The 23,777-nt window shown below is 40.7% G+C and overlaps 1 protein-coding gene across 1 annotated transcript in view; it reads right to left on the bottom strand.

Moving 5' to 3' along the window:
- Window positions 1-23,380, bottom strand: part of AGMO (alkylglycerol monooxygenase) — a 203,602-nt gene extending 180,222 nt beyond the window's left edge. Inside the window, exons 1-3 of the mRNA XM_067292191.1 lie at window positions 23,258-23,380; window positions 16,933-17,063; window positions 1,521-1,672 (exon numbers count right to left, since the gene is read on the bottom strand). Of these exons, the coding sequence (XP_067148292.1) occupies window positions 1,521-1,672; window positions 16,933-17,063; window positions 23,258-23,380 (406 nt within the window). The remainder of the gene's footprint in view (window positions 1-1,520; window positions 1,673-16,932; window positions 17,064-23,257) is intronic.
- Between the last annotated feature and the right edge of the window lie 397 nt (window positions 23,381-23,777).

The raw sequence follows: 23,777 nt of genomic DNA, 5'->3' as shown, positions 1-23,777 counted from the left end.
GGCTTTAAGACAACTGTTCTGATTGCCAAATGTGGGAATATCCTCCAGGTTCGGCCCAGTTTCCAGCCGGATGAGGCAGCGCTGCGAGTGCTGCTGCTTGCGGAGCGCGCGCCCACGCAGGGTGTTGGGCCACTGGGGGTTGCTGCCCCCTCTCCCTCCCCCCTCCGCGCTCATTGTTCCAGCGCCCCTGTGCTTCCTCGCCCACCTCCCGCCCCATTGTTGTGCTCCGCACCCACCCACCATTGTTCTCCCACACACACTCGCACGGCTCCCATCCGCAATCAGCACCACTCCTCACTCCCACTCGCTCCAGCGAGCTGCTCACCTACCTCCATCTATTCCCCCGACCTAGCTGCGTCAAAACGTTTTCCCTTCGAAAACGCCTTACCTAAACTAGCGTTACTAGATGTTACAGACAGGCTGTTGCGAGCTGCGGGTGCTCTGCCTTGAGATGGGTGCCCTGCCTTGAGATGTCCAATCCAAAATCTTTCAAATAATACTGTTCCTATTCCACCACAATGGACTTTAGATCAGCCCCAAAATTAGGACTGATGCAACGTGTTATTACATTTTCAAGTAGAATTCAACAGGCTAGAGCAAATAAATATTACAGAAAACTAAGAAAAGGGATGGATAGACAGAGGGATCAACATTATTATATGTTCATAAAATATATGTACAGAAATAAGCAGTATGATTTCTATGACCTCCATTGTTACCACAAATAAAAGCTGAATTCCTTCTAAACTGCACTTTTTTTCTCTTTCATGTATAAGAGCAGATAGGGTTAAAAATGTACTTCTAAAAATAAAAAATACAAGGATCACATTTATAATCTAGTGTTAATTGCAGACAGGATTTCTAAAATAGCTCATATGTACATATGAGCTATAGAAACATTTTTATTCATATACAAATTGGACAGTGATTGAATGTTTAAAAAGATTTTTTTAAACATACAGTAAAATACAAAGTTAGCCAGCTGTCCTATCATTATTTTGGCCACTTGGCTTATTATTCCCATTTTGTACATACGTCTGTTTCTTTTGAAATAGTTATCTGTACTGATTATATTTTTCATATAGGCATACAGGGATCTAATCCTACTCCAGGAGCTCTTAGAATGGCCAACAGCAAAGAGAGTGAAGCTACTTTGAAAGTCAACCTGGTGCAACACTTGATTCGTAATATTAAGAGTGACCCTTCAAACACATAATACCTACACGATGTTTATGTACTCCCTCTTTTTTCCTGTGATACTTAACTTTCACTGGGGCACTACTCTCAAAATAATATCCCCCCTTTTCTTAAAATCATACTTATTACGCAAAAAGTAGGATGATTAAGCTGTTCTTCATGCTCAAAGCACAAGTGAATCTTTGCTAATCCTTGGGAACAGAGCAGCTATGTATGCATAAAGTAGCTTATGTATATAAATAAAATTAATACCTCTTTTTATTCATTAGTAATTAATATATGTTGTATTTTAACATGGAAAAAAAAAAATCTCTAAGTCTTACCATGGCTTATGCGATGAAACCAGTAGTATGCGAAGTCCACTCCCAGGAATGTCAAATACCATGTACACGGTGAATGCCAGTGCAGTTCAAAGAGTCTGTAGTTATCCCATACATAGACATAACTAATTAAGTCGAGGCTTCTGAATAAAACACTGAAATAGAGAGCCAAAAGCTTTCTTAATAATTTTGACAAGTTTAATTACAGAACTATTTTGTTATATATTTAGCTTTTATCAGATTGATACTATTTCATAACTCATAAAAAGAGTGTGCAAGTTCTTCAATCTTTGTCAAGTAATACTACCATTGACTTCAGTAGTACTTTTGCTTAAGGTCTGCGAGGATTTTAATATTAGCCTTCATCCATTCATCTCCTGTGTCTTGGTATTAAGCACTCCAAAACTCTTAAGCACTCCAAAACTCTTAAGCACTCTGGTGCTGTGCAGGCACTTTTTTCACAAGTCTGGAAGAAATCCATCCTTGCTAATTTGCAACTTAGAAGTAACTGAACTGCAGCGGTAATTATTGTCATTCAAACATTAATGTATGATATTAAAAGACCTTGACTATTTCCATTGTAAATAGGATGTAGGCAGATAAAGGATTGAGGGTGAATAAGACTGTGGAAAGGTGCCACCAGGTTGCAGACTGATGGGTGTTCAAACTGTCATTGTCACAGGAAAGAGTAGCCCAGGGCCTGATCTGCAGCAGCCTCTGCATACCCCTCCTGTCACCCCCTCTGCTGTGCTGGTGGAAGTGCCTGTGGGACTGTAGTGAACTCGACTAGGGTATGCCCTGAAAAACAGCAAGCAGAAGGAAGGTAGGGAAAAGACACTAACAGTAAGAAAGTCAAATACATATACTTTTTTTTTTGATATAGCAATGGATTAGATGCACATCAAATTAGGGTCTAAGAATCAAAAATAAGGTTACCATTAGCACTATCAGCCACACACAGAGAAGCCTAATCTAATTCTGAGAGGTTTTGCTGCTGTTATTATCTCTTTCAGGAAAAACAAAAAACAAAATAACAGAAACAAAAAAATGCTTTTATGAGCAGAGCAATACCTTTGTGCAAAGTTGTGGCAGATTTTGGAAATGCATAAATGAAATTCATGTTTGGAGGAAAAATCAGGTGTGCAGACTCAGGGAACTTTAAGCGCAGATTGCAAATAGCTTATCTGCAGAATACTCGTTGAACAGAGGTGTTAATAAACCACACATAGGTACCACACTTTTGCAAAACCTCAGCTGAAACACTGTCAATGACTCTTTGGCTTTAGTCTCTCCTGGAATTTCACCTTACAACGTGATACTAGCTAGAGAAGTTTCCATGTGTCTCTCTGTCCATGTCTGCTCATTTATATCAGTGCCACACCTCAATGGTGTTTCTTCCCGAACCCTGCCATTTTTTTCTTATTTAAACTGGGTTATTTTTAATCTGGATGATTTCAGTGACCTAGCTTACAGTGGTGCCCCACAAACACTTGAGTCTGCAAAACTGAAAAGAGGACATATTACATCCCTTCTCCTCCAAAGCCTTGTTTCACACTCTTGGGAAACCTCCTATACACCTACTGGTCACGCAGAATTGCTTTACACATCCCTGAAAGCAGCATGGGTATGGTAAATGAGTACTTTGGTCTTTTGGGGCAGCTGCACTGAAACACGAGAGAACCTCAGAACTTCAGCTGCTGTAGCTTGTATACCCTGCTACATAACGACTGGATGCAGCTTCTCTGTGCTTAAGTCTTTTTGCAGAGATGCATCGAGAAGGTTCATACTTCTGGCATTAGCACCTGTTCCCATAACAGTATTCTGAATAAGACTAGAAGGAAACATCTTGAGTTTCTGTACTGTTAGCTTCTCTATTAATGAGGAACAAAGTCAGCTGAAAATCTCAAGCTCCCACTACTAGTCTGCAGGCAGAGAAGCATCACATCCGCTGTTTTATCCTGAGAAGCTGAAGCTTCACACAAAGGGCTTGCTCTCCACAGCCAGCTGCCACATCTTACCTGCAACTAATTCCTACCTTTACTGCAGTCACCCTGATTTTTCTCTGGGACAAAACCAAAACACAACAAGAAGCACGTGCTTCCATTTTGACAACTGGTACAATCAGAATTTCTCTCAAGCAGCAGTGACAGGTGTATCTGCCACTTCAAAAACAACTTAGCCTTGCCCAGAAGTTGGACCATACACACCTGGAACATGTTCAATTTTCATAAAAGCTGTGTTCTATAAATATTTTTAAAGAAGATTATATGTGTCCAACCAGATTTTTGCAATTCACCTCACGAGGCATCTGTGAAGTTTAGTATAAATTCTCGATTGCTTTCACAACAGGTCAGAAGGGAGCTGATATTACTCAAACACAAAGAAATGGGCATTTTTTAACATCTTTTCAATGACCAGGAAATTTAAAACACCTCTTGCAACATACAGTATCAGTTATTATTAGGTACTGTTTTCTTACTTTATTCTTCTGCTTTTATTAACACATAATGCCTGTGCAGTACTTCCAAAGATATGTGAACTAGTACCTTTCCTCCATTTTTGATCAGCTTTCAGTATTTCACCCTTGAGTCCTTTTTTATTTTTTTCCCATAGGCTGAGTCCAAGGTGTAAAACTTGAGCTAAACCTGCAACACGTTTTTTATATATGTAATTTTCTATACATGACAAAATTTGCTTATTCTTTCCTTCATGCTTGAATCACAACTCTACAGCATATAACACTAGTTGATTACTGCAGTTAATTTAGAGTAATCCATCATATCACTATGCAATGCTGGAGAAAGAGGAGTTGCTGTGCTAAGCTTTTTTTTTTTTTTTTTACAGTGTGATAAATAGGAAAGTCCAGAGCTCACATTCAACTATGAAACTGAAAGTTCACTTGGAGTTTTAAAAGGTTTATATCACCCCTTTTTTCTCCCTCAAGTTCAATTTTCACTTCTTGAAAATACTGAAGAGAACTTAAGAAAACTTTTTCCCTATTTAAATGTTAGTTTGTCACCATATATGACAGAAATGGAGATGTAAGATTTTTGTCATCTAGGCCAAATCTCTGCATAAGGAGTAATAAATCTTAGAACAGACAGACTATATGGAAACTCTTATTATATGTATTACATACATTTCTCTTCTCAGATTTTGAGCATTTCTGCTGAAAATTTTCTTAATAAGTGCAAAACATGCACTTATGCAACTGTTTCGACTTTTAGAGAGGGTTTTCTTCTCCTTATTTCTAAAGTTCATACATACTTTATTTTAAGGTGATAATATCTGTTTTAATATGTCATTTCCCCCCTTCTACCTCCACTAGGTCAGGTCATCACTTCCTCTAATAAAAAAAAACCATGAAGGAAATTCTGGGAGATGAACTCTCCACGTGGACATGAAGATCTGCTTACAGTGCATCCCAATGGGATAATGAAGGAGGAAAAAGGTGGAGGAAATTCAACTGGAAGAAAGGGCAGCTGCCTCCTTTCACAGACTACAAGCCCTATTCCATCTCCTCCAGCTCACAGAGCAACCTTAGAGCCTTAAATCAGAGTTTTAGGAAACCTCTTCCAGGGTGCCCAGGACAGTCACCGAAAGGGTAAGGGGTCAGGAAAGGGACCGCGGAGGAACAGCAGCCGTAGTCCGTCCTCCGAGTGCGGAGGAAGATCCCCACATGGCAAGGGAGGACCGCGAGGAGACCATCCAGGCTGCTGTCACTACTGTGTTCACCCTCCGGGACACTCTGGCAACCCACCACCTAGGGTTCCCGGAGCAAAAAACCACAAGTCTCTGCAGCTGCACTGACAAAAGCTAGGCTTTTCCAGACTTGCAACTTCTGAGGGTCAGACATAGAGGGAAACATGTCAAACACCCTGGTCACAAGGTTATGTTATCATTAAAAATAGTGAGATATTATTCATACATTTTTTCCCTGGGTTAAATAAATTCCGTTTTCTTAGCTTGATTCAAACTACCTCAATGTAAATTTTCAAAATGTTGAGCAAAGACAGTTTCGCCTCAATAATTTTAAATTATTCAGGCATATATAAATCAGCAGGATACATGAATAATTAAATGCTCTGTAAGCAAGCCTTTGTTTCAGAGTGGAAAGTATAGGGATTTCCATTTCCAAAGATACTCATAGAGCTTTCTTTTCCAGATGAAAAACTGTCTCCAGTCACAATTGGAATAAACATTTTGATAACAGGATTTCAGTAAAAAGGAGAAGGGGGGAGGAGGTAGGAGAGCCTTGAGAAAACTTCCATTCGCAAAACAAAGCAAATCTCCTGCAACTGAAATCCCCTTTTATTTCCTGTACAGGTGCCAGGTCTTGAACAGACACCCAATTTATTACCTTGTCAGCTGACTTATTAGGGTTGACACAAATAGAGCTGAAATATGCCTGACATACTGCAGTCAAGGCTTTTTTCATGCTTTAGCACAAAGCCAAACTTTCCACAAGGTGGAGGGAAGGGGAGAGGGAGTTGTGGGAGTTCTATTCCCTGTTTTCTATCATCAAGATGAATATGATCCTCTCCTGTTCTTAATATGCAAAAACAGTCATGAAATAACCCAAGGTTAAAAAATAATTCACCAAAATGATACAGCTGGGAAATGATTATCAGGCTCTGGAAAGCCCTTGATTACAGGAAATAGCACCTACATTTTGAGAAAATGTTCCCACCAGACACAAAAGCTGAATCAAAGCCTCTCCCCTTCCTCAGCATGGCTTTCTCTGGCATTTTAGCCTAAATAATCCAAATCCCCAGTCTTCCTCATGGAGAAAAAAAATTAACAATTACAAAATGAAGTAAAATAGAGGTGAGTTCAGTATCCCTACTAGCTGTATTATACACTGTATTACATAATTCTTTGTCTGTCGGAGTTGACTTTCGCTTCACCAAAGCTATTCCTGGTGCACTTCACTTTTTCTCCTCTAATTTAATACACTCATATAAATTTACATTAGTAGACGGAAGAAAATATGAAACAGGTTTGGGAATCACAGAATCACAGAATCGCTGAGGTTGGAAGGGACCTCTGGAGATCATCTAGTCCAACCCACCTGCTCAAGCAGGGTCACCTACAGCACGTTGCACAGGATTGCATCCAGGCGTGTTTTGAATATCTCCAGAGAAGGAGACTCCACAACCTCTCTGGGCAACCTCTTCCAGTGCTCTGTCACCCTCACAGTGAAAAAGTTTTTCCTCATGTTCAGATGGAACTGTCTGTGTTTCAGTTTGTGCCCGTTGCCTCACGTCCTGTTGCTGGGCACCACTGAAAAGAGTCTGGTCCCATCCTCTCGACACCCTCCCTTCAGATACTTGTACACGTTGATAAGATCTCCTCTCAGCCTTCTCTTCTCCAGGCTAAACAGGCCCAGCTCTCTCAGCCTTTCCTCATAAGAGAGATGCTCCAGTCCCCTAATCATCTTTGTAGCCCTTCGCTGGACTTGCTCCAGTAGTGCCACATCCCTCTTGTACTGGGGAGCCCAGAACTGGATGCAGTACTCCAGATGTGGCCTCACCAGGGCTGAGTAGAGGGGGAGAATCACCTCCCTCGACCTGCTGGCAACACTCTTCCTGATGCAGGAACCCAGGATACCATTGGCCTTCTTGGCCACAAGGGCACATTGCTGCCTCATGCTTAACTTGGTGTCCACCAGCACTCCCAGGTCCTTCTCAGCAGAGCTGCTTTCCAGCAGGTCAACCCCCAACCTGTACTGCTGCATGGGGTTATTCCTCCCCAGGTGCAGGACCCTGCACTTGCCTTTGTTGAACTTCAGGAGGTTCCTCTCCGCCCACCTCTCCAGCCTGTCCAGGTCTCTCTGAATGGCAGCACAGCCCTCTGGGGTATCGGCCACTCCTCCCAGTTTTGTATCGTCAGCAAACTTGCTGAGGGTGCACTCTGTCCCTTCATCCAGGTCATTGATGAAGAAGTTGAACAAGACTGGACCCAGTACTGACCCCTGGGGGACACCGCTAGCTACAGGCCTCCAAATAGACTCTGCGCTGCTGATCACAGCCCTCTGAGCTCTGCCATTCAGCCAGTTCTCAATCCACCTCACTGTCCGCTCATCTAAACCACACTTCCTGAGCTTGTCTGTGAGGATGTTATGGGAGACAGTGTTGAAAGGCTTGCTGAAGTCAAGGTAGACAACATCCACTGCTCTCCCCTCATCTACCCAGCCAGTCATTCCATCATAGAAGGCTATCAGATTGGTTAGGCATGATTTCCCCTTGGTGAAGCCATGCTGACTACTCCTGATCACCTTCTTTTCCTCCACGTGCTTGGAGATGGCCTCCAGGATGAGCTGCTCCATCACCTTTCCAGGGATGGAGGTGAGGCTGACTGGCCTGTAGTTCCCCGTGTCCTCCTTCTTGCCCTTTTGGAAGACTAGGGTGACACTGGCTTTCTTCCAGTCCTCAGGCACCTCTCCTGTTCTCCATGACCTTTCAAAGATGATGGAGAGTGGCTTAGCAATAACATCCGCCAGCTCCCTCAGCACTCGTGGGTGCATCCCATCGGGGCCCATGGATTTGTGGGTGTCAAGTTTGCTTAAATGATCTCTAACCCAGTCCTCCTCCACCAAGGGAAAGTCTTCCTTTCTCCAGACTTTCTCTCTTGTCTCCAGGGTCTGGGGGTCCTGAGGGCTGGCCTGAGCAGTAAAGACTGAAGCAAAGAAGGCATTCAGTAACTCTGCCTTCTCTGCATCTTTCGTCACCAGGACACCCACCCCATTCAGCAAAGGGCCCACATTTTCCCTAGTCTTCCTCTTGCTACTGATGTATTTGAAGAAGCCCTTCCTGCTGTCCTTGACATCTCTAGCCAGATTTAATTCCAGACGGGCCTTGGCCTTCCTCGTCGCATCCCTGCATACTCCGACAACGTTCCTATATTCCTCCCAAGTGGCCTGTCCCCCTTTCCACTTTCTGTATACTTCCTTCTTTTGGTTGAGTTTTGCCAGGAGCTCCTTGCTCACCCATGCAGGTCTCCTACCTCCTTTGCTTGACTTCCTACTCATAGGGATGCACTGCTCTTGAGCCTGGAGGAGGTGATGTTTGAATATTAACCAGCTCTCTTGAACGCCCCTTACTTCTAGGGCCCTAAAGCTAAAGAAGAAAAGTTAGTGTCTTTTTTTTTTTTTATGTCCTTCCTTCCTATATAATTTAAGTTACTTGCTGTTTATCCTTTCTCTCTCATATATAAATTAGCAATCAATTAAAAATCCATAAATCAGGAAAGTCTTAAATATTTTCATGAGTAGTCCCACTTTCTGTAGTAATATAATCTATGACACCTACTGCCATAAATTTATACAGAGTCCCTGGGTCAACTTAACTACAGGTGATCTTTAATAGACTATTACAATTACACGTTTAAAAACTTAAAAGTACAACTGTGCTTATGGCATAACAACTTACTCTTCTTCCATTATGAGAATGGAAGTTATATTTTTATAGACCTGTTCATATCTGGCCAGCATACTGGTAGGCTACATCAGGAAGGCTCCATCAGAGAAGGAAGACTATATTATTTTGAATACGTCAGTACAATGATTTAAAATATGCCCTGTTCAAGTAAATTCAGGACACATAGTATTGGGAGGTTCTAGAATGTCATCTTCTGTGAGGCAACAGACCTGACTTTTTAATATTTGTATAAATAACAGCATATAAATATAACACAAATGCTCACTGAGTATCTTTTTTCAGTGGAAGATCTGATTTTGATCTTTCCTACTTGCAGGAGAGCAGTTGTTCCACTGAAGTCAGCATATTTACATTAAAGTTTAAGTTAGATTAGAAACAAGCCTGTAATATTCTCAAAGGTCACATACAAACAGAACTTATGAGGAGTAGGATAAAGCTATTTCATTCAGCTCAAATTAGTTCTGAATTTACCTAAAACAAAGGAAGAGGTAACAGATAATGGTTCCTACGGTCTATAAAAATATAGTGAAATTACTTGAATGAGTCATCATAGCACATCAGAAAATGAAATAAGGAAAAATATTTACATGAGAATTTCTATTGAATAGCTTTGGTCATACATCTGAACCTTTAAAAACATAGTTTGCTTTTGTCCATGATATACGCAGTGTTGAAAGTCTATTGTTTTCAGTTCTATAACATTGATTTACAGAATCATTAAGAAATATTTTTCCCCAGTTTCCATAACTTCTAGATGTTGACCCAGCTTACTCGGAAGGCCAGATCTAAAAATGCTACCCCTGTGCTCCATCTAGTGGAATCCCAATTTATGTTTAATACATCTTTTAACAAAGATAAGTCCTTTAGCCAGAAGGATACTCTAATCAGAAGCAGTTCATTAGAATTTTTTTTCAAAATGTGCAAACTGACACAATTTATCTTAATGAAAAATACAGAAAACGTATGCAACATTTAAGGGGTTTGAGAAACTGGTGTATTTTTTGAGTTACAGAGATTATTGAATTTAATTAAGAACATATTTCCAACAAGGGTAAACTTAGTTCACAGCCCATATTTTTACAGAAAAGCACAAGTACATCTGAGAACAAATGTAACAGCTTGCTTTTGTTTATAAAGACCTGGCAGGTGCTAAGTTAGGCTCTGAGATTCAAGCAAAGAATAGGAGTTCAATGAGCTGGTTATTGGGCCCGCTGTATGGACATAAATAATGATGAAACTCTGAGGATGCAGACAAATATGCATTCTGCAAGCAGCTATCTCAGTGTAAGAGGTTACAGCCTAAAAGAGTAATGGACTCTCTGACCGGCTTGCACAAAATACAACACTCTCTGCAACGTTATGGTAGGGACTACCAGTTGTATCAGTCCATTATTTTGAGAACATCCTGACTCTCCCAAGTCTGTCTCCCAAGTCTTTCTCCCGAGCTCTTCTCTTTAATGTTTATTAGCTTATATGTCATTTCATTAGAAACTCAAGTTTTTAAACCCTGACTCTGAGCTTTTCTTAGCCATCACCAAAAAAGTAGCACTCCACGCACACCAGGCTGGCTGCGCCGTGTATTGGTACTCCTGTGCTCTGCCAGCAGTCCTGCTCACACGGGTGCTCTCCGGCCTATTTCAAACTCAGTGAACCAGTTTAGCAAATTCTACAATTTCAGCCACTGAAGTTAATGTTGCTGATATGCCCAAGGGAGGACTCACCACAGCCTGCCACTGACAGAAGCAAAGACAGTAAGCTGCAGCAGGGTGGTGGTGATGAGTACCTGATGGCAGGCAGGAAGCACTAGCATCTTTTGCGAGCACAGCTGGATGTGGATTTGACCACAGCCACAGAGTAGTTTACACGAGGTTTACAAAGGTGTGTTAAACTGATGCAGTGAGAACAGAGTAATTCTTGTGTGGATTAGTTACCCTAATGCTTACTGATTTCGTTCAATTCAATTCATTGAGGACTTAACAACAAAAACAGAATTAGGCCAAGCAAAGATTTGTCCATGTAGACAGTCACTTCCATGAGCTTAACTATTTATAAAAATATTTTAGGGTGGTGAACCTATGTCCCCTTCCAGAGCAAGGTTTGTTTGCTGAAAATGCTACCAGCCCCTGCTGCACAGCACTGCCCACTTATTAAAACTACTTATCCTATTCTGACTGCTTTATCTCAAGAAGATTAGCAAATTCTTTCAAAACCTGTTTTTCTGACAGAGCTCTGAGGGTTGTAATCTTTGGCAGAAGGTGGGAACAGCTAGCAGTATATACAGGACAATGCAGCCACGAGGGTGCTGTGATGAACTATGTAACTGAGCAATGCTAAGGGAAGAGTGGGAGGAATGGGGAGGTGAGTAGATTCTGTCTCTTCAGCCTCGTTACCTAACAAAATCCCATTTACTGGAAACGCCTATCGACACGTAAGATCTTAAACTGCAATAGCTAGCTGCCAAGGGCATGGTCACAACTGCAGTTCCACTGTAGCCTAAGCCAAACCAGCTGCTGGCTACCACAGTCCCACTCACCTTCCTCTCTCTCAGCCTTATACAAATACCTTTTTTGCTCTCATAGTGAACTGAAATACCTCAGGACAGGATCAGATGAGCACCTGAACCAACACAAGAGAAGGGGAAGACTACACAACTGGGTGCAGGGAGGACAGAACTGCAGTAGCCAGAAGTTAGATTGGTTTAGGGGCATGGTACCACAGCCTGAGTTGCAATTTATCCCAGTTAAGTGATTACCTTTCCAGTTTGGTCCCATTTGCTCATCACTGCCCTAGTCTGGTGGTTACCAGCCCTCAGACCTGCCAGCATAATTGCATGCATAGCTGCTCCCTGACCTGGTTCTGTCAAAATGAATGCAGCTGAGCTTAAACACCTCTTTTATAGTTCTTGGGGGGCTTTTGTTTCTGCTTTTAGCTGGATCACTTTGTCAGGATCAGGTTAGTGAGCAATTAAATGTGCAGTTATGTTGGCAGATCTAAGGGGGCAGCTGGATCAGGAACATCACATCTGACCATGCTCTAAGTAAACATCTGTCCAAAGCCTTAGTCAAACAGATATGGAGGAAAAAATGAAGCTAGTAAGTCTTGAAGTGAAAATATAATTTACGAGAAATTGCATCTATCAAGTTTTCTTTTAAGAGGCATAATAACTAATTTATGAGATTATAATTTTCTATAGCCATACTTAGTGAAGTATCTAGTAGATACCTCAGGAAACAAGGACGTGCTTTAAATGGATGTATCCATACAGACAAGTATTTTGTGTCAGAACAGTACAAGCTTTTCAGGAGTATGAACAGCTTATGGCAATTTGAACGGAAAGCATTCTAATCAATTCTGTATATTGTTACAAATATGAAGTGCAAATTTCTGGTTTCAGACTACAATTTTACATATGTTTTAAACTGGATAATTCAGTAATGCTACAAAAGAAGCAAGTATTTTCTATCCTGCAACTTTGACCGCTTTTTTCCATGCCCATTTCTTGTTCTGTTGCAAGCCTTTGCACAGCTATGGTGAGAACTGATCCAGTTTAATATGATTTGGAGGGGGTAAGAGGAAGGTTGCTGTCAATCTGGACCTGCTTCCTGGGCCAGTGCACCACCGGGTGGCACAAATGCTTATGCTGGCAAAAGGGGAGAGAAGGTGTAGAGGTAGGAATGAGCAGCCAGAAGCGCAAGTTAGGCAAGACTGCTTCTTCATTTGGCAGCAGTGTTGGCCTACAATGTACATGAAACTGTCCCTTCAATCTCACTTCTGGAAAAAAAAAATCTTTAAAAGCTGGATTATGTACAAAACTGTAAACCACAATGAAATTATCAAAACAGTACAAACCCTTTTTCTCCTGTAAACCAAATATTACTGATGTGCAAATTTCTTAAGATGCGCAACAGTATGATCAAAAAGCATCTTCCCCATCCTTTTCTAATGTTCAACAACACTTGAGAGAACTTTGATGTCCTCTGTTTCAAAATAAAGAATATCTAAAAACTGTATGTCCTCATTAGAAATGGAAAAGTCCATTGCAGAATTTGACTGACAAAACTGTTAGTCATATAAATACACTCACACACACTGTATGACTATGTGCTGCAGAGTTGAACACTAAAAATTGACAATTGAGCATGACCATAAAGAACAGAGAGTTTCCCAACTAGTTTGAAAATGTACCTACCTCAGTTATCCCCCAAACACATTTTGATTTGATTTATGTTCTGCTGCTTTAAAAGAAGAAATGGACCAGTATGAAATAATGCACATACTTGTATAGTGGATATTTATACCCGAAATAAACTTTCTCTTGGGAGAATATTTTTAATGCAGCATTTCAAACCTCCTGGCAATGGTTAGTCAGAAAAGTTATTTATTTATTTAAAATAACAGTTCTCAGAAATTTTTTAACCACCAACATTTAAGATGCTGGGAGCAAGCTCAGTAATTCAAATTTCTCCCCTTCCCCAAAATTACTTTTCATTGCATATAACATTTAGTATTCATACATGCAGAGGAATGCATAGTATGCATGCAGGCAGAGAAAATTATATTTAAGAAATGTATGGCTTATTTTACAAGAAGTGGTGTGAACACAAAAAACAGCTCTACTTACTACATGCTCTTGAGTCTGATAAGCTTAAAAGCAAAACACATTGCCTGGTCTGATTAGACTTTTTTTCTTACATGTAAATTTTTAATATTTGGCATGTGAATATTGATTTATGATTTGCATTTGCTCCAACACTGAAGTAAGAAATACTGAAAAAATACTGTTTTCCCTCAAGATATGCAGCACTTCTGTTATACAGACTGTAAAATGGAAAAAGTATACTCAGACCCTAAATATGGTCTGTGACTCCTAATTTTTTCATTAAATGTAAAAACCTCTTTGCAGCGATGCATCCGAAGCTTCATTCTAACTAACAGACTGAAGTACACCATTTTAGATTCAACCACAGATTTTTTAAGGAAGTGGCAAACCATTGCTGCTAGTTGAGAAAATGAAAATTAGTCCCTGGGAGAGGATACAATCAATGGTGTGTTAATCTAACCTTCAGCTGTTAATGATTTGCACTACTATTTCCCCTGATGCTGTGGGTTCTGCTGAAATATTGTTTTAGCAGTTTCTGTCAGATTTCCCTGCCTTTTTTTCTGGCTGAAAAGGAAAGACTGAAGTGAAAATCTCAGCAACGGATTCTGCTTGCACTTTTTTTCCCCCCACTTTCTTTCTTTTTCTGACCCAGTTCTTTCACACCATGGAAACAGAAAAAGACAGAAGGGTAAAAGGTTCTGTTTTTTCAGTTCAAGCCTCTTTAGCCAGTCTATTATTCATAACTTCTCTTACTTATAAAAGAGGTGTTATGCTAAACAGTCATCATTATAATTCTGAAATTAACATCCAATTAAATAATTCAGAAAATCTATATTTTGCCTGCTTCTTTCACTTTTGGTCAGAAAGTTGAAAGCTTTTTCAGAATTCTTATTCAAAAAAAGAACAGCTAAGAAGGGTCTTGTGCTTCCAGCCATGAGACAGCAGCACAAGTGACCTGGAAGAAAACTCCTGTGCTGGTGTATCAATGGGTAAGCATATGGATCCTGACAATTTTCCTGATCCAACAAAGTCCGTGCCCTTAAGGATCATTTGCTTCACTATTGAAACAGCCTGGCAAAACACTTCTTGGTGATAACAGCATAGCCTCCAAGTCAAATTCTGCAGCCAAGTTCTGAGTGCCACAACAATAAAGGTCCTCAGCACTTTGCAAAGCAGAGCTCCATGCATGCACCATTTGTTTCCTTAACAGCACTTCTTCCAGGAATGAGCATGTCTGAAGCATTTCAGTATTCTTAAAACAAAAATGAGAGACCTTCACAAAACCATTCATACTTCCTAACACATATCTTGGTCCCCCTGTTTAGTTTAATCAGTCATGGATATTTCAGATCAGAAAAAGAACTGGTTACCATGGAAGCCTGTGAAGTGCAAGCTCTCTAGAAAACTCAGTTGTTGAAGAAACTACATTTGAACATTTTAAATTTTAGCTGCATGCAAATTTGAGTAAGCCTTCAACAGTGAAAGGCTTTGGTGCACACAAGTCTAATGTACTTATAAAATATTTCATTTATTACTATTTAAAAATATAACAAAAATTAAATTTTTCTTCTTCAAGATCATGTTCACAAGTCATATACTAAAAGAAAGTTTACAAAATGATTTGAATATAGGTTGTTCAGTAGTTGCAAAAATAGCTTCATGAAATTCTCAAATAACTTAGACATTATTTTTGATCTCATGATGAAAGTTCATGTCTCATTTGCAGATATATAAAGAGTTTGGGAGAGTGTATCTAAGTAACATTCTTAATATATCTACCCAATTTCTTAAATGCTTTCATCCATACTAATTTCTACTGAAAACTAAGATGATCAGTCATAAATTGTCTTTGTAACTGATTTAAAGGCGCAGCTATAGATCTTGTCAAAACTTCTCTTGATCACAAAGCTAAAAATCATGCAAATGCCATGCATGCTTTCATTCAATAGATTACAAAGTAGGTGATTTTCATGTTTCAGAATGTAAGTATGAAGAAAATGGGTGATACTTTTTAGTAGGAATAATTTTTTGTCTCTGTGCTCTTTAATGTATTTTATCAAAACCTGGATTGAAACAGAAGATTTCTGGTAAACTTTGCAATGACAAAAGCAAGTGAACTGTAAGGAGCAAAGACAACATTTCACTGATTCAGAGTATTCCAGTATCACCAAATGTAACATCCACATATTTCAGTGTGGCCAAATATAAGAACATATGCCTATAAATGAGGCAAGTAAGCCACAGAATCTAAAAAATATTGGGGATAAAGGATGGCTAAAAGTACTAACATAGACCTGGGATATATGAAGGGAGGAACAATGAGCAGAAACAGAGAACAAATGACTTCATTATTTGGCACTGATGTAACAATTTCTGAAATACGGAGTGTAGCTGAGGCATCAACACTTTAAGAAGGAGGCTGAAAAACAGGAGATGGCTCAATAAAGAACTGTGGGAATAATTTAAAAGACTTGAAAATACAGCATATAATCAAATTCAAATAGTTGAACCTTTTCTTCATGTAACAAATAGATTATATGTAATTTGATAGTAACGTGTAAATTCATACATGGGGAACAGAAATGTAATCCCATTCTAACAGAAAAGATGTAGAAACATCTACTGTCTGGAAGCTCACATCAGGCAAATGCAGATCCAAAACAGGATACCTCTTAAAAGCAATTATCAACTAGAACAATTATCTAAAGACTTTGTTGGATTCCTTATTACTGGATATTTAGTAATCCATACTGGGTATTTTTTAAACACATAATTCTGTCCACCATAAACTAATTCTGGGAAATCCTATGGCCTCTGCACAGGGGAGATGATTAGATGATCATGTTCATAGCATTTCTTTCAGGCATCAAAATCTCTGACATTCCACTGAAGTTAAACACAAGATTATGAGTGAATTCAAAGAACTTTAGATTACATGCATATTCAAAATTCTATCATCTATCTGATTACATTTGTATAATTTTATTTTTAAAGACCAATGAAAATAATAGACATGTTTGGGGTTTTTTTTTACTTCTTTCTGAAAGTTAATGAAAGAAAACTCAGACTTTAACATACAGTCTAACAGAAGATACAGTCAAGTCAACTCAAGTCCCAGAATCAGCAAAAAGGGACAACCAAGATATTTACAAATATAAATGGAGTTGGAAAATATCCTTCAAGCATTATATTTAGTCTTACAGATCAGAAAGACATTTATGTTCTTTATGCAACTTCATTCTAGCAAAGTAAAATCCACCATTAAACCTTGTTTAATCAGTGTGGGTTAGCAATAATAATTTTAATTATATATAATTCTTTTCTTCCTTCTTAGTGATTAAAAACAACTTTAAGCTAACACAATATTTTTACTTACTCTGGCAGTCGAGACAGGATACCTAAAGAAAGAGAACTTATGCCATCATTGATCCGACCTGACAGCTTTCGCTTCTGAATCCAGCTGACAGCAAACTCCAGCACTATAAAACCAACAAAGAATGGAATACTCTGAAAAAGAATTTGAAGAAAAGAAGTCACAACGCTAATAGAATTAGACACATCTCCAAGCAACAGTTTATGCAGCTGAGTATTTCTCATGTTGGCTGGCACCCTTCTAGCTAGTATTGCATCCTCATAAATACAGTAAAGCTCCTAATGGACTTTATGAATGAGAACAACCAAAGCTTCCATTTAATTTATACTACCAGCATAAATCCCAGTGCACTAATCTCATTCCCTCTCATGTTTTTGTAAATAAAAATAATACATATATTTATATAAAATAAAAATTGCTAAAAGGCACCAAAAGAAAACACAAAAATCTTTCCAAACTCATATTTCTCATACTTAAGTAAATCAGTGAGAGCAGCAGCATTTGTGGACTCCTCTAACCACAAGGTAAAATAGAATCTACTTTCAATTTGACAGGTAAGTTGTTTTTAAACTTGTTCAGCCACTGAATTTGGCATCCAACAATAATATCTGAAATATATATTAAATTGAGTTGTTAAGTTTCTTTCTACTCGGCATTTCTTTTGCCACGCTTTCTGCTGCAAATAGCAATAGCTCATATATGTGACATTTTCATCAGAGAACCCAATGAAACCCTTTCCATCAGGGTCATAATACAGGTTCTCTTTCAAGACCAAGTAACTATGATATAATGTTCACTTTTTTTATATATATATTGGTTTGACCAGTTGTAAAGTCTTTTTCTGCCTCTCTGCAGAAATCTGTATTGCTGAGTGAGACTGAAACAATTTTCACTCACAACACCACTTCAGCTTAGGATTCACACTTTCCATCTTGAGTCCCAGATCAACAGGCAAGTTGAAAATACACAAGAACAGCACTCAGAAAAGAAAGGTATGTTATATCTGTTCCCAAATTATCATCAGCATAGGCAAGACAAAAAGGATTGAATAGTCATAATTGGTAGAGCATAAGTATTTTTACGGACAGTGGAATCCTAACATTTCCTGCATTTCATGGTGGAAAGAATGATGAGGCAGTGGAAGTGTATCTGCACCATCACCAAAATCTAAAAGAGATCTGTAGCAAGGAATATAGGAAATGGCTATTTTATTTGCATTACATCTCTCCATGCATGGAACATATTCAACTGCCTCCCTCACTCTGTAGAAAAATTTTAGGTGGCCTTGGAAACACTTCAACTCCTTTTTGGAGGTCTTAAGACATCGAATTCCCATCATGTTTTGCAAGGGTGTGAGAAATGTAACAACAAGGGGGCTTTCTGCACAACGCTGGGCAGCATCACACAACCAAACTTGCCGTCCTTAGTCACTTATCACTGCCCCCTGCAAGTGACCTACAAGCACGCACAGATCCACAGAGTGAACCCCCCAAACTGCATCGCTGTAGGAGAGAGGCTGCTGCTCCTTTCCATACCATTTTTTAATGGAAGAGGCATTGTGCCACCACAAATGCCATTGCATTTTGGAGGGCATTCAGGAGGCCAAGTCAGACATGATCTGGGAATGCCTACCAGACTAGGACACTAAAGAGACGTAGATGGATACATACCAGATTACTCAGCCAAAAAGGAATGGGATGATTCAAACCATGCAAATAGCGAGATTTATAGATTTATAGTGTCTAAGAAATGTGAAAGTTCATAAACTGCAGCAAGTCAGGGAGGGGTTACAACAACAGATGAGAAGAAATTAATATCAAGAAGGAACTTTTTAACATAGATGCCTAACTTGCACTTTGACAGCATTTTAGGCACCTAAAGCCTTGTTTTGGATATGCAGTAACTGATTATGTGAAACCTTTTGAAAGCAATAGTAGACCTATGAATTAAGCTTAAACAGTACTCAAAGATCTCCTCCCTTGAACAAAACTAATGTGGTAAAACTTTGACTATTTGAACCCAATTATGCAAAAAACAACAACAACAACAACAACAAAAACTTTCATTTAAAATTACTGAAGCTTTGTAAAATGTATTTCTTGTCTTCCTCTATCTGCTTCATTCCTAAGCAGAAAAGATATTTTTAAACATATTTTTAGATTGATGTGGTTAAAAAAAAAACAAAAAACAAAAAACACAGATTCCTGACCTGCCAAACAAGGATCAATAGCAAGCAAGATGAGCATATCTACGCATCCAGCAGAGAGAAAAAGGGTGTTGATAAAAAGTATAGCCTACTAAGAAGCAATTGACCTCAATATCAGGAGACAGCTCTAGTGCAGCCTATAGGCAGTTTGAAGTTATGGAGCGGCAGAAGCTTCACTGCAAATTCCCTGGGCTCAGGGCAGAACACCAGCTGGGTTCCTTTACTTAGAAAACAAAAAGAGTGAATAGGAAATATATGATGCCTAACAACATCTGAAATGGTTAATACACTTGACTTTATACTAACACATACTAATACCGCTTCCTTCCCATTGATGTAATTTAGTATTTTCTTCCTACCGTGAAGTTGTGAGACAGCCAAGCATTTGACAATGCTTTTTGACTCACAAGTAGGGAGTGCTACAACAAGGAGGGCAGAGAAACACTCAGACAGCCTCAACCTCCTGCCCATTAAGGAATTCACGAAAGGAATGATTTGTGACATACTTACAGTCTAAGCAGGAGATATAATGACAGCAGAAGGATAATGCAGGTAATACAGGGAAAGAGGAGACAGTCAGCTAGACAGGCAGTAGTCTTCAGTAGACTAATCGTTATGTTTTTCAGACAAAATAACAAGTTAGTCATTTAAGAAACCTGAGGAGACAGGTAGCTCTGAAAAACTTTTCAAGGAGTGTCCCTACAAACAAAGTGGGAGAAAACACAAAGTTAAGAAAAAGCCACTGTTGGCCTCGCAAGCCAGAGACAGAAGCTGACCCCTTTCCACATCTTCTGATCTATAAACGTTTTACCCGCTCTCTGCTTCCAATTTCTTTCTCTTCACCCATCACCAGAGACACTGAAGAGGGATTTGGATTAGTTTTTGTGGTTTATTTGAACTACTGATCTGTAACTTGAAAGTCTTATTCTGAACACCAAACGGGAAGGCTTCCCTTATACACAAGTTATCAGTTCTTACAGAATGCAAAGGACCATTTAAAATCAGCCTTTACTTTACACAGTTGCAAAAAATTATAATCTAAGTTGAAACTCAGCATAAATTCATGATTTTAGGGCAACTCTTGAAATAGCTTCTGTTTTCTTAAAGTCCCAGGTCCTTATAAGAATCTCAACTTTCACGTAAAACAAAATAAGAACATTCTGTGTCTCATTATTTAGGAGTGAAGCCTAAAAATGTGAACTGAGTGTAAATGTGAACTTGATCTGCAGACTCTAAAAAGCAAAGAGTAAACAGAAAAGAAAAACAGTGATTATTAAATTAACATTTTCATTTCGGGGCTTTCAGCAGAATGATTATGAATAGCTGAGATTAACAGTGCTGACTACTTCTGAGTGACTACAGAAAGGTCTTTATGCAGCCCAAGTAGTAATTCCAGAATATAACAAGGAGCAAAGTTACTACTGTTTATGAAAACTGTATGTGGCAGGCAAAGAGAAGCACTAGATCTGCCTATTTATAGAGTAAGACAGAATCCAAGAAACTGAGAATGCAAAGCATAAACTTCTTATATCCGTAGCAAAGAGCATGCTCATGGAAGGGCAAGGTAAGCATCATGATACATTGCAACAGTACAGGATGTACGGCTTTGGAGAAAGAAAGTTGACTTGCACTTTGTTTTCTATATCCAAAAACAAGGGAAATGATGACTTTCAAATTATACATGTCAAAAGTTTGCATGAAAATAAATTCCTTAATTATGGTCCTGGATTTGAAACCCTCTCCCCAGGGTTTTGAAGACCAGCTGGAAGGGTGATTTTTCCCTGGGCACTGCTGCAGAATTTTGCTGCTAGTCACTGGCAGCCCATCAGCCCATGTTTTCAACAGGACTATTTGAATATTTGAGTGAATTAGGAGGTGCTGTCATCTGCCTAATGTTTGAGGGTGCCTCCCTCTGCAGCTGTAGCCATGGGATCTCCTGTGCTAGATACACCTTCATCCTGCTGATAGACATGATAAACCCTGGAGCCACTGGAGCAATCCTTGCTCCAATCCCACTTCTATATGGTAGCTCTGAAGAAATGTTTAGGAGCTACTAATTTAATCAGTAGCTTGTTTCACCCCTATGTCATCAATATTGTCTTTTAGGCAGTGAATTGTATGAGCTGAGGCCTGTCATTTATTACCAGCAGCTCTACATTAGAAACTTTCCTCCTACATCAGGCTGAGCTTAGACAGCCACTCTATTTGTAGCTGTATCAACAGAAGGAGTTACCACTCCAAGCCCTCCTTGAACTGCTCATCACACCACTATTAATCCCTGTTAATCCTTATCTAGCCCTGCTGAATCTGATGGATCTGCTGCTCTCACAGTTGTTCCCTGAGCAGTCCAGATGAGTCTGACAGAGGAGCAGGTCAAACAAGCAGCAGTGACAAGCAGCTGGAGATGGACTGAAGACATTAACTTCTGCCCATAAAGGTACTGCTGGAACAAGAGGTGTAATCACTCCATAAATTCAGACCAAAGCTATAGAGTTATCACATTTATACCACTAAAAGACTTCTTTTACACACACTAGCCTAACTAAGCAGCAAATAACTGTTCTGGCAACAACTCCACTCGGAGGGTTTTCTGGAACAACTAAACCAAGAAAGCAGTTATGGGAAAGTATAACCATACTGGGAAACATTTTTCATTGTAGCTTTTTTAATAGCTACATATTCCCTCACAAGCTTATCACAATGGATCTCTACAACAGCAGAAGCCTGTGGACACTACTATAAAACAAAGAAGTAGGATCAAGAATCCTTCACCAAACTTCTGCAGCTGTGAATCCAGTCTACATGCCCAGTAGCAGAAATTCCAGGTGTGGCCCAGGTCTGAGCTGAATATTTGCACAGATCCATATTGGAGAAGGAAGTCCAGGAATATTAATGAAAACTGCTAGCAAGGAAGTGGATGATACTCAGTTGGGAATGTGGGTGCAGTAAAAGGGATTTAGATTAGACAGAGATGGAAAGAGATCAGCTGAGTAGGCAAAATTGTCATCCGTAGACAAATTCCCTTGATCACTGCACTAAAGCTTGGGTGCAAAATGCCAGTGAGGAAAGCAGCCCATTGGCAGCCACTGTGCAGAGAAGTTAGGTTTGCAGCAGCTCTCTGCTTACCCCATCCAGAAGGGCAATGTTTGCTGATAAGAGCAGTCACTGATGGGCTGCTGCACACTGCAGTACCTAGAAAGCTGCTGACTCTGCTGTAATTCTCTGCCCAATCCACTTATGACACTCCGTCACAACCCAATAGCAGCTGCTGCACAGCAAGTCAGGGTTTACCTGGCAGAGGAGCTAGTCAGAGCTATCAGGACCCGCGAATGCAAGTGCAGATCTTAGCAGGAACTCAACTGAATCTACCTTTAACAAGGGTAAGATAGAGCTTATCTGTGGTCTGCGTGCAAAACTCACATCAGCTCCAGGTGAAGCGAGTGCTGGGAGCCAGGATGCGTGCAACAGGTAGCAGAGAAGGGAGCAAAGGTGCCGCCATGGACGTGGATAAGCTGGCAGGGAGGGAAGAAGGGAGGGTTGTGTCATTGCCTGCTGACAGGCTGCAGTCAAATGATTTCTCATGCTTGACCTCTGTACTCTTGCCTTTGAGCTCTAGGAGACCGCACTGCCCCACCACCAATATTTGTTCTCCTTCTCCTAAACTTTTTTTTTTTTTAAAGAAACTTTTTGCATGCTTTAAGAACCATAAGGTAGAAAGCTGACCTGAACAACATAAAACAGCATCATGTTTTCTGTGTTACTCAGCCCAGTTTGCTGTCATTACATCCAGCAGCACCGCCAGTTTGAAACATTTTAGCATCAGTGCTCAGTTACTTGGGGAGCTTATCTCAAAACCCCAGCTACTGGTATCAAGAGAAGGCATTAAAATACACAAAGAAAGAAAGAAAGAAAGAAACGCGCACGGTTCCATAGGCAGCATTAAACGGGGAATCCAGACTTGCCCCAGGACTGGGAAGTGAAAGACACGCTGCGCAATCTTATTTCAGGTTCCCTTCCGCGCAGACTGTTTCCAAGGGCCGCGTGCGGCTCGGGCCGAGCGGCACCGCCGCGCAGGGCGCGCGGTGGCGGGCGCGGGCGCGGCGGCGGCGCGGCGGCTCTCACCTTTTCCACATAGTTGGGCACCTCCCGCAGCGTGCGGAAGGAGCTCTCGCGCGGCAGCACCGCGTAGAAGAGGGCGCGGAGCTGCAGCGCGGCCGCCCACGGGCCGCCCGCGGCGCTCGCCATGTGCCCGCGGCGCGGAGTGCGGAGCGCAGGGTGCGGAGCGCGCTGCCGCGGCGGCAGGTGCGGCCCGGGGCAGCGCGGCGGCGACGCCCGCGGCGAGGCGGCGCGGTGCAGCGCGGCCCTGCCCGCGCGACTTTGTCCTGCCGCAGGTTTCGCACTTGGGGCTGTTCCGTGTCCCCCGCGCGTGGCCCGCGCTGGGCGTCAGGGCAGCCCCTGGGGCCTGCGGCGCTGCGGCCCCGCGCCCCCCCCCCCCCCCCCCGAAACCCTGCTAGCAGAGTTCAGACCACCCTTTTTGCATCTTGAGGCAGCGTTTCCGCACAAAACGCGGTTCAGGGTTTGACGCTGGCCTACGACGGGTAATTTTTTTTAAATCAAAGTGTTGATGTTTAATTTTTAAGAA

This window comes from Apteryx mantelli, chromosome 2, assembly GCF_036417845.1.
Source record: "Apteryx mantelli isolate bAptMan1 chromosome 2, bAptMan1.hap1, whole genome shotgun sequence".
Lineage (NCBI taxonomy): Eukaryota > Metazoa > Chordata > Aves > Apterygiformes > Apterygidae > Apteryx > Apteryx mantelli.
Note: the sequence above shows the minus strand (reverse complement) of the source record. Positions and strands in the feature narration are given on the sequence as shown.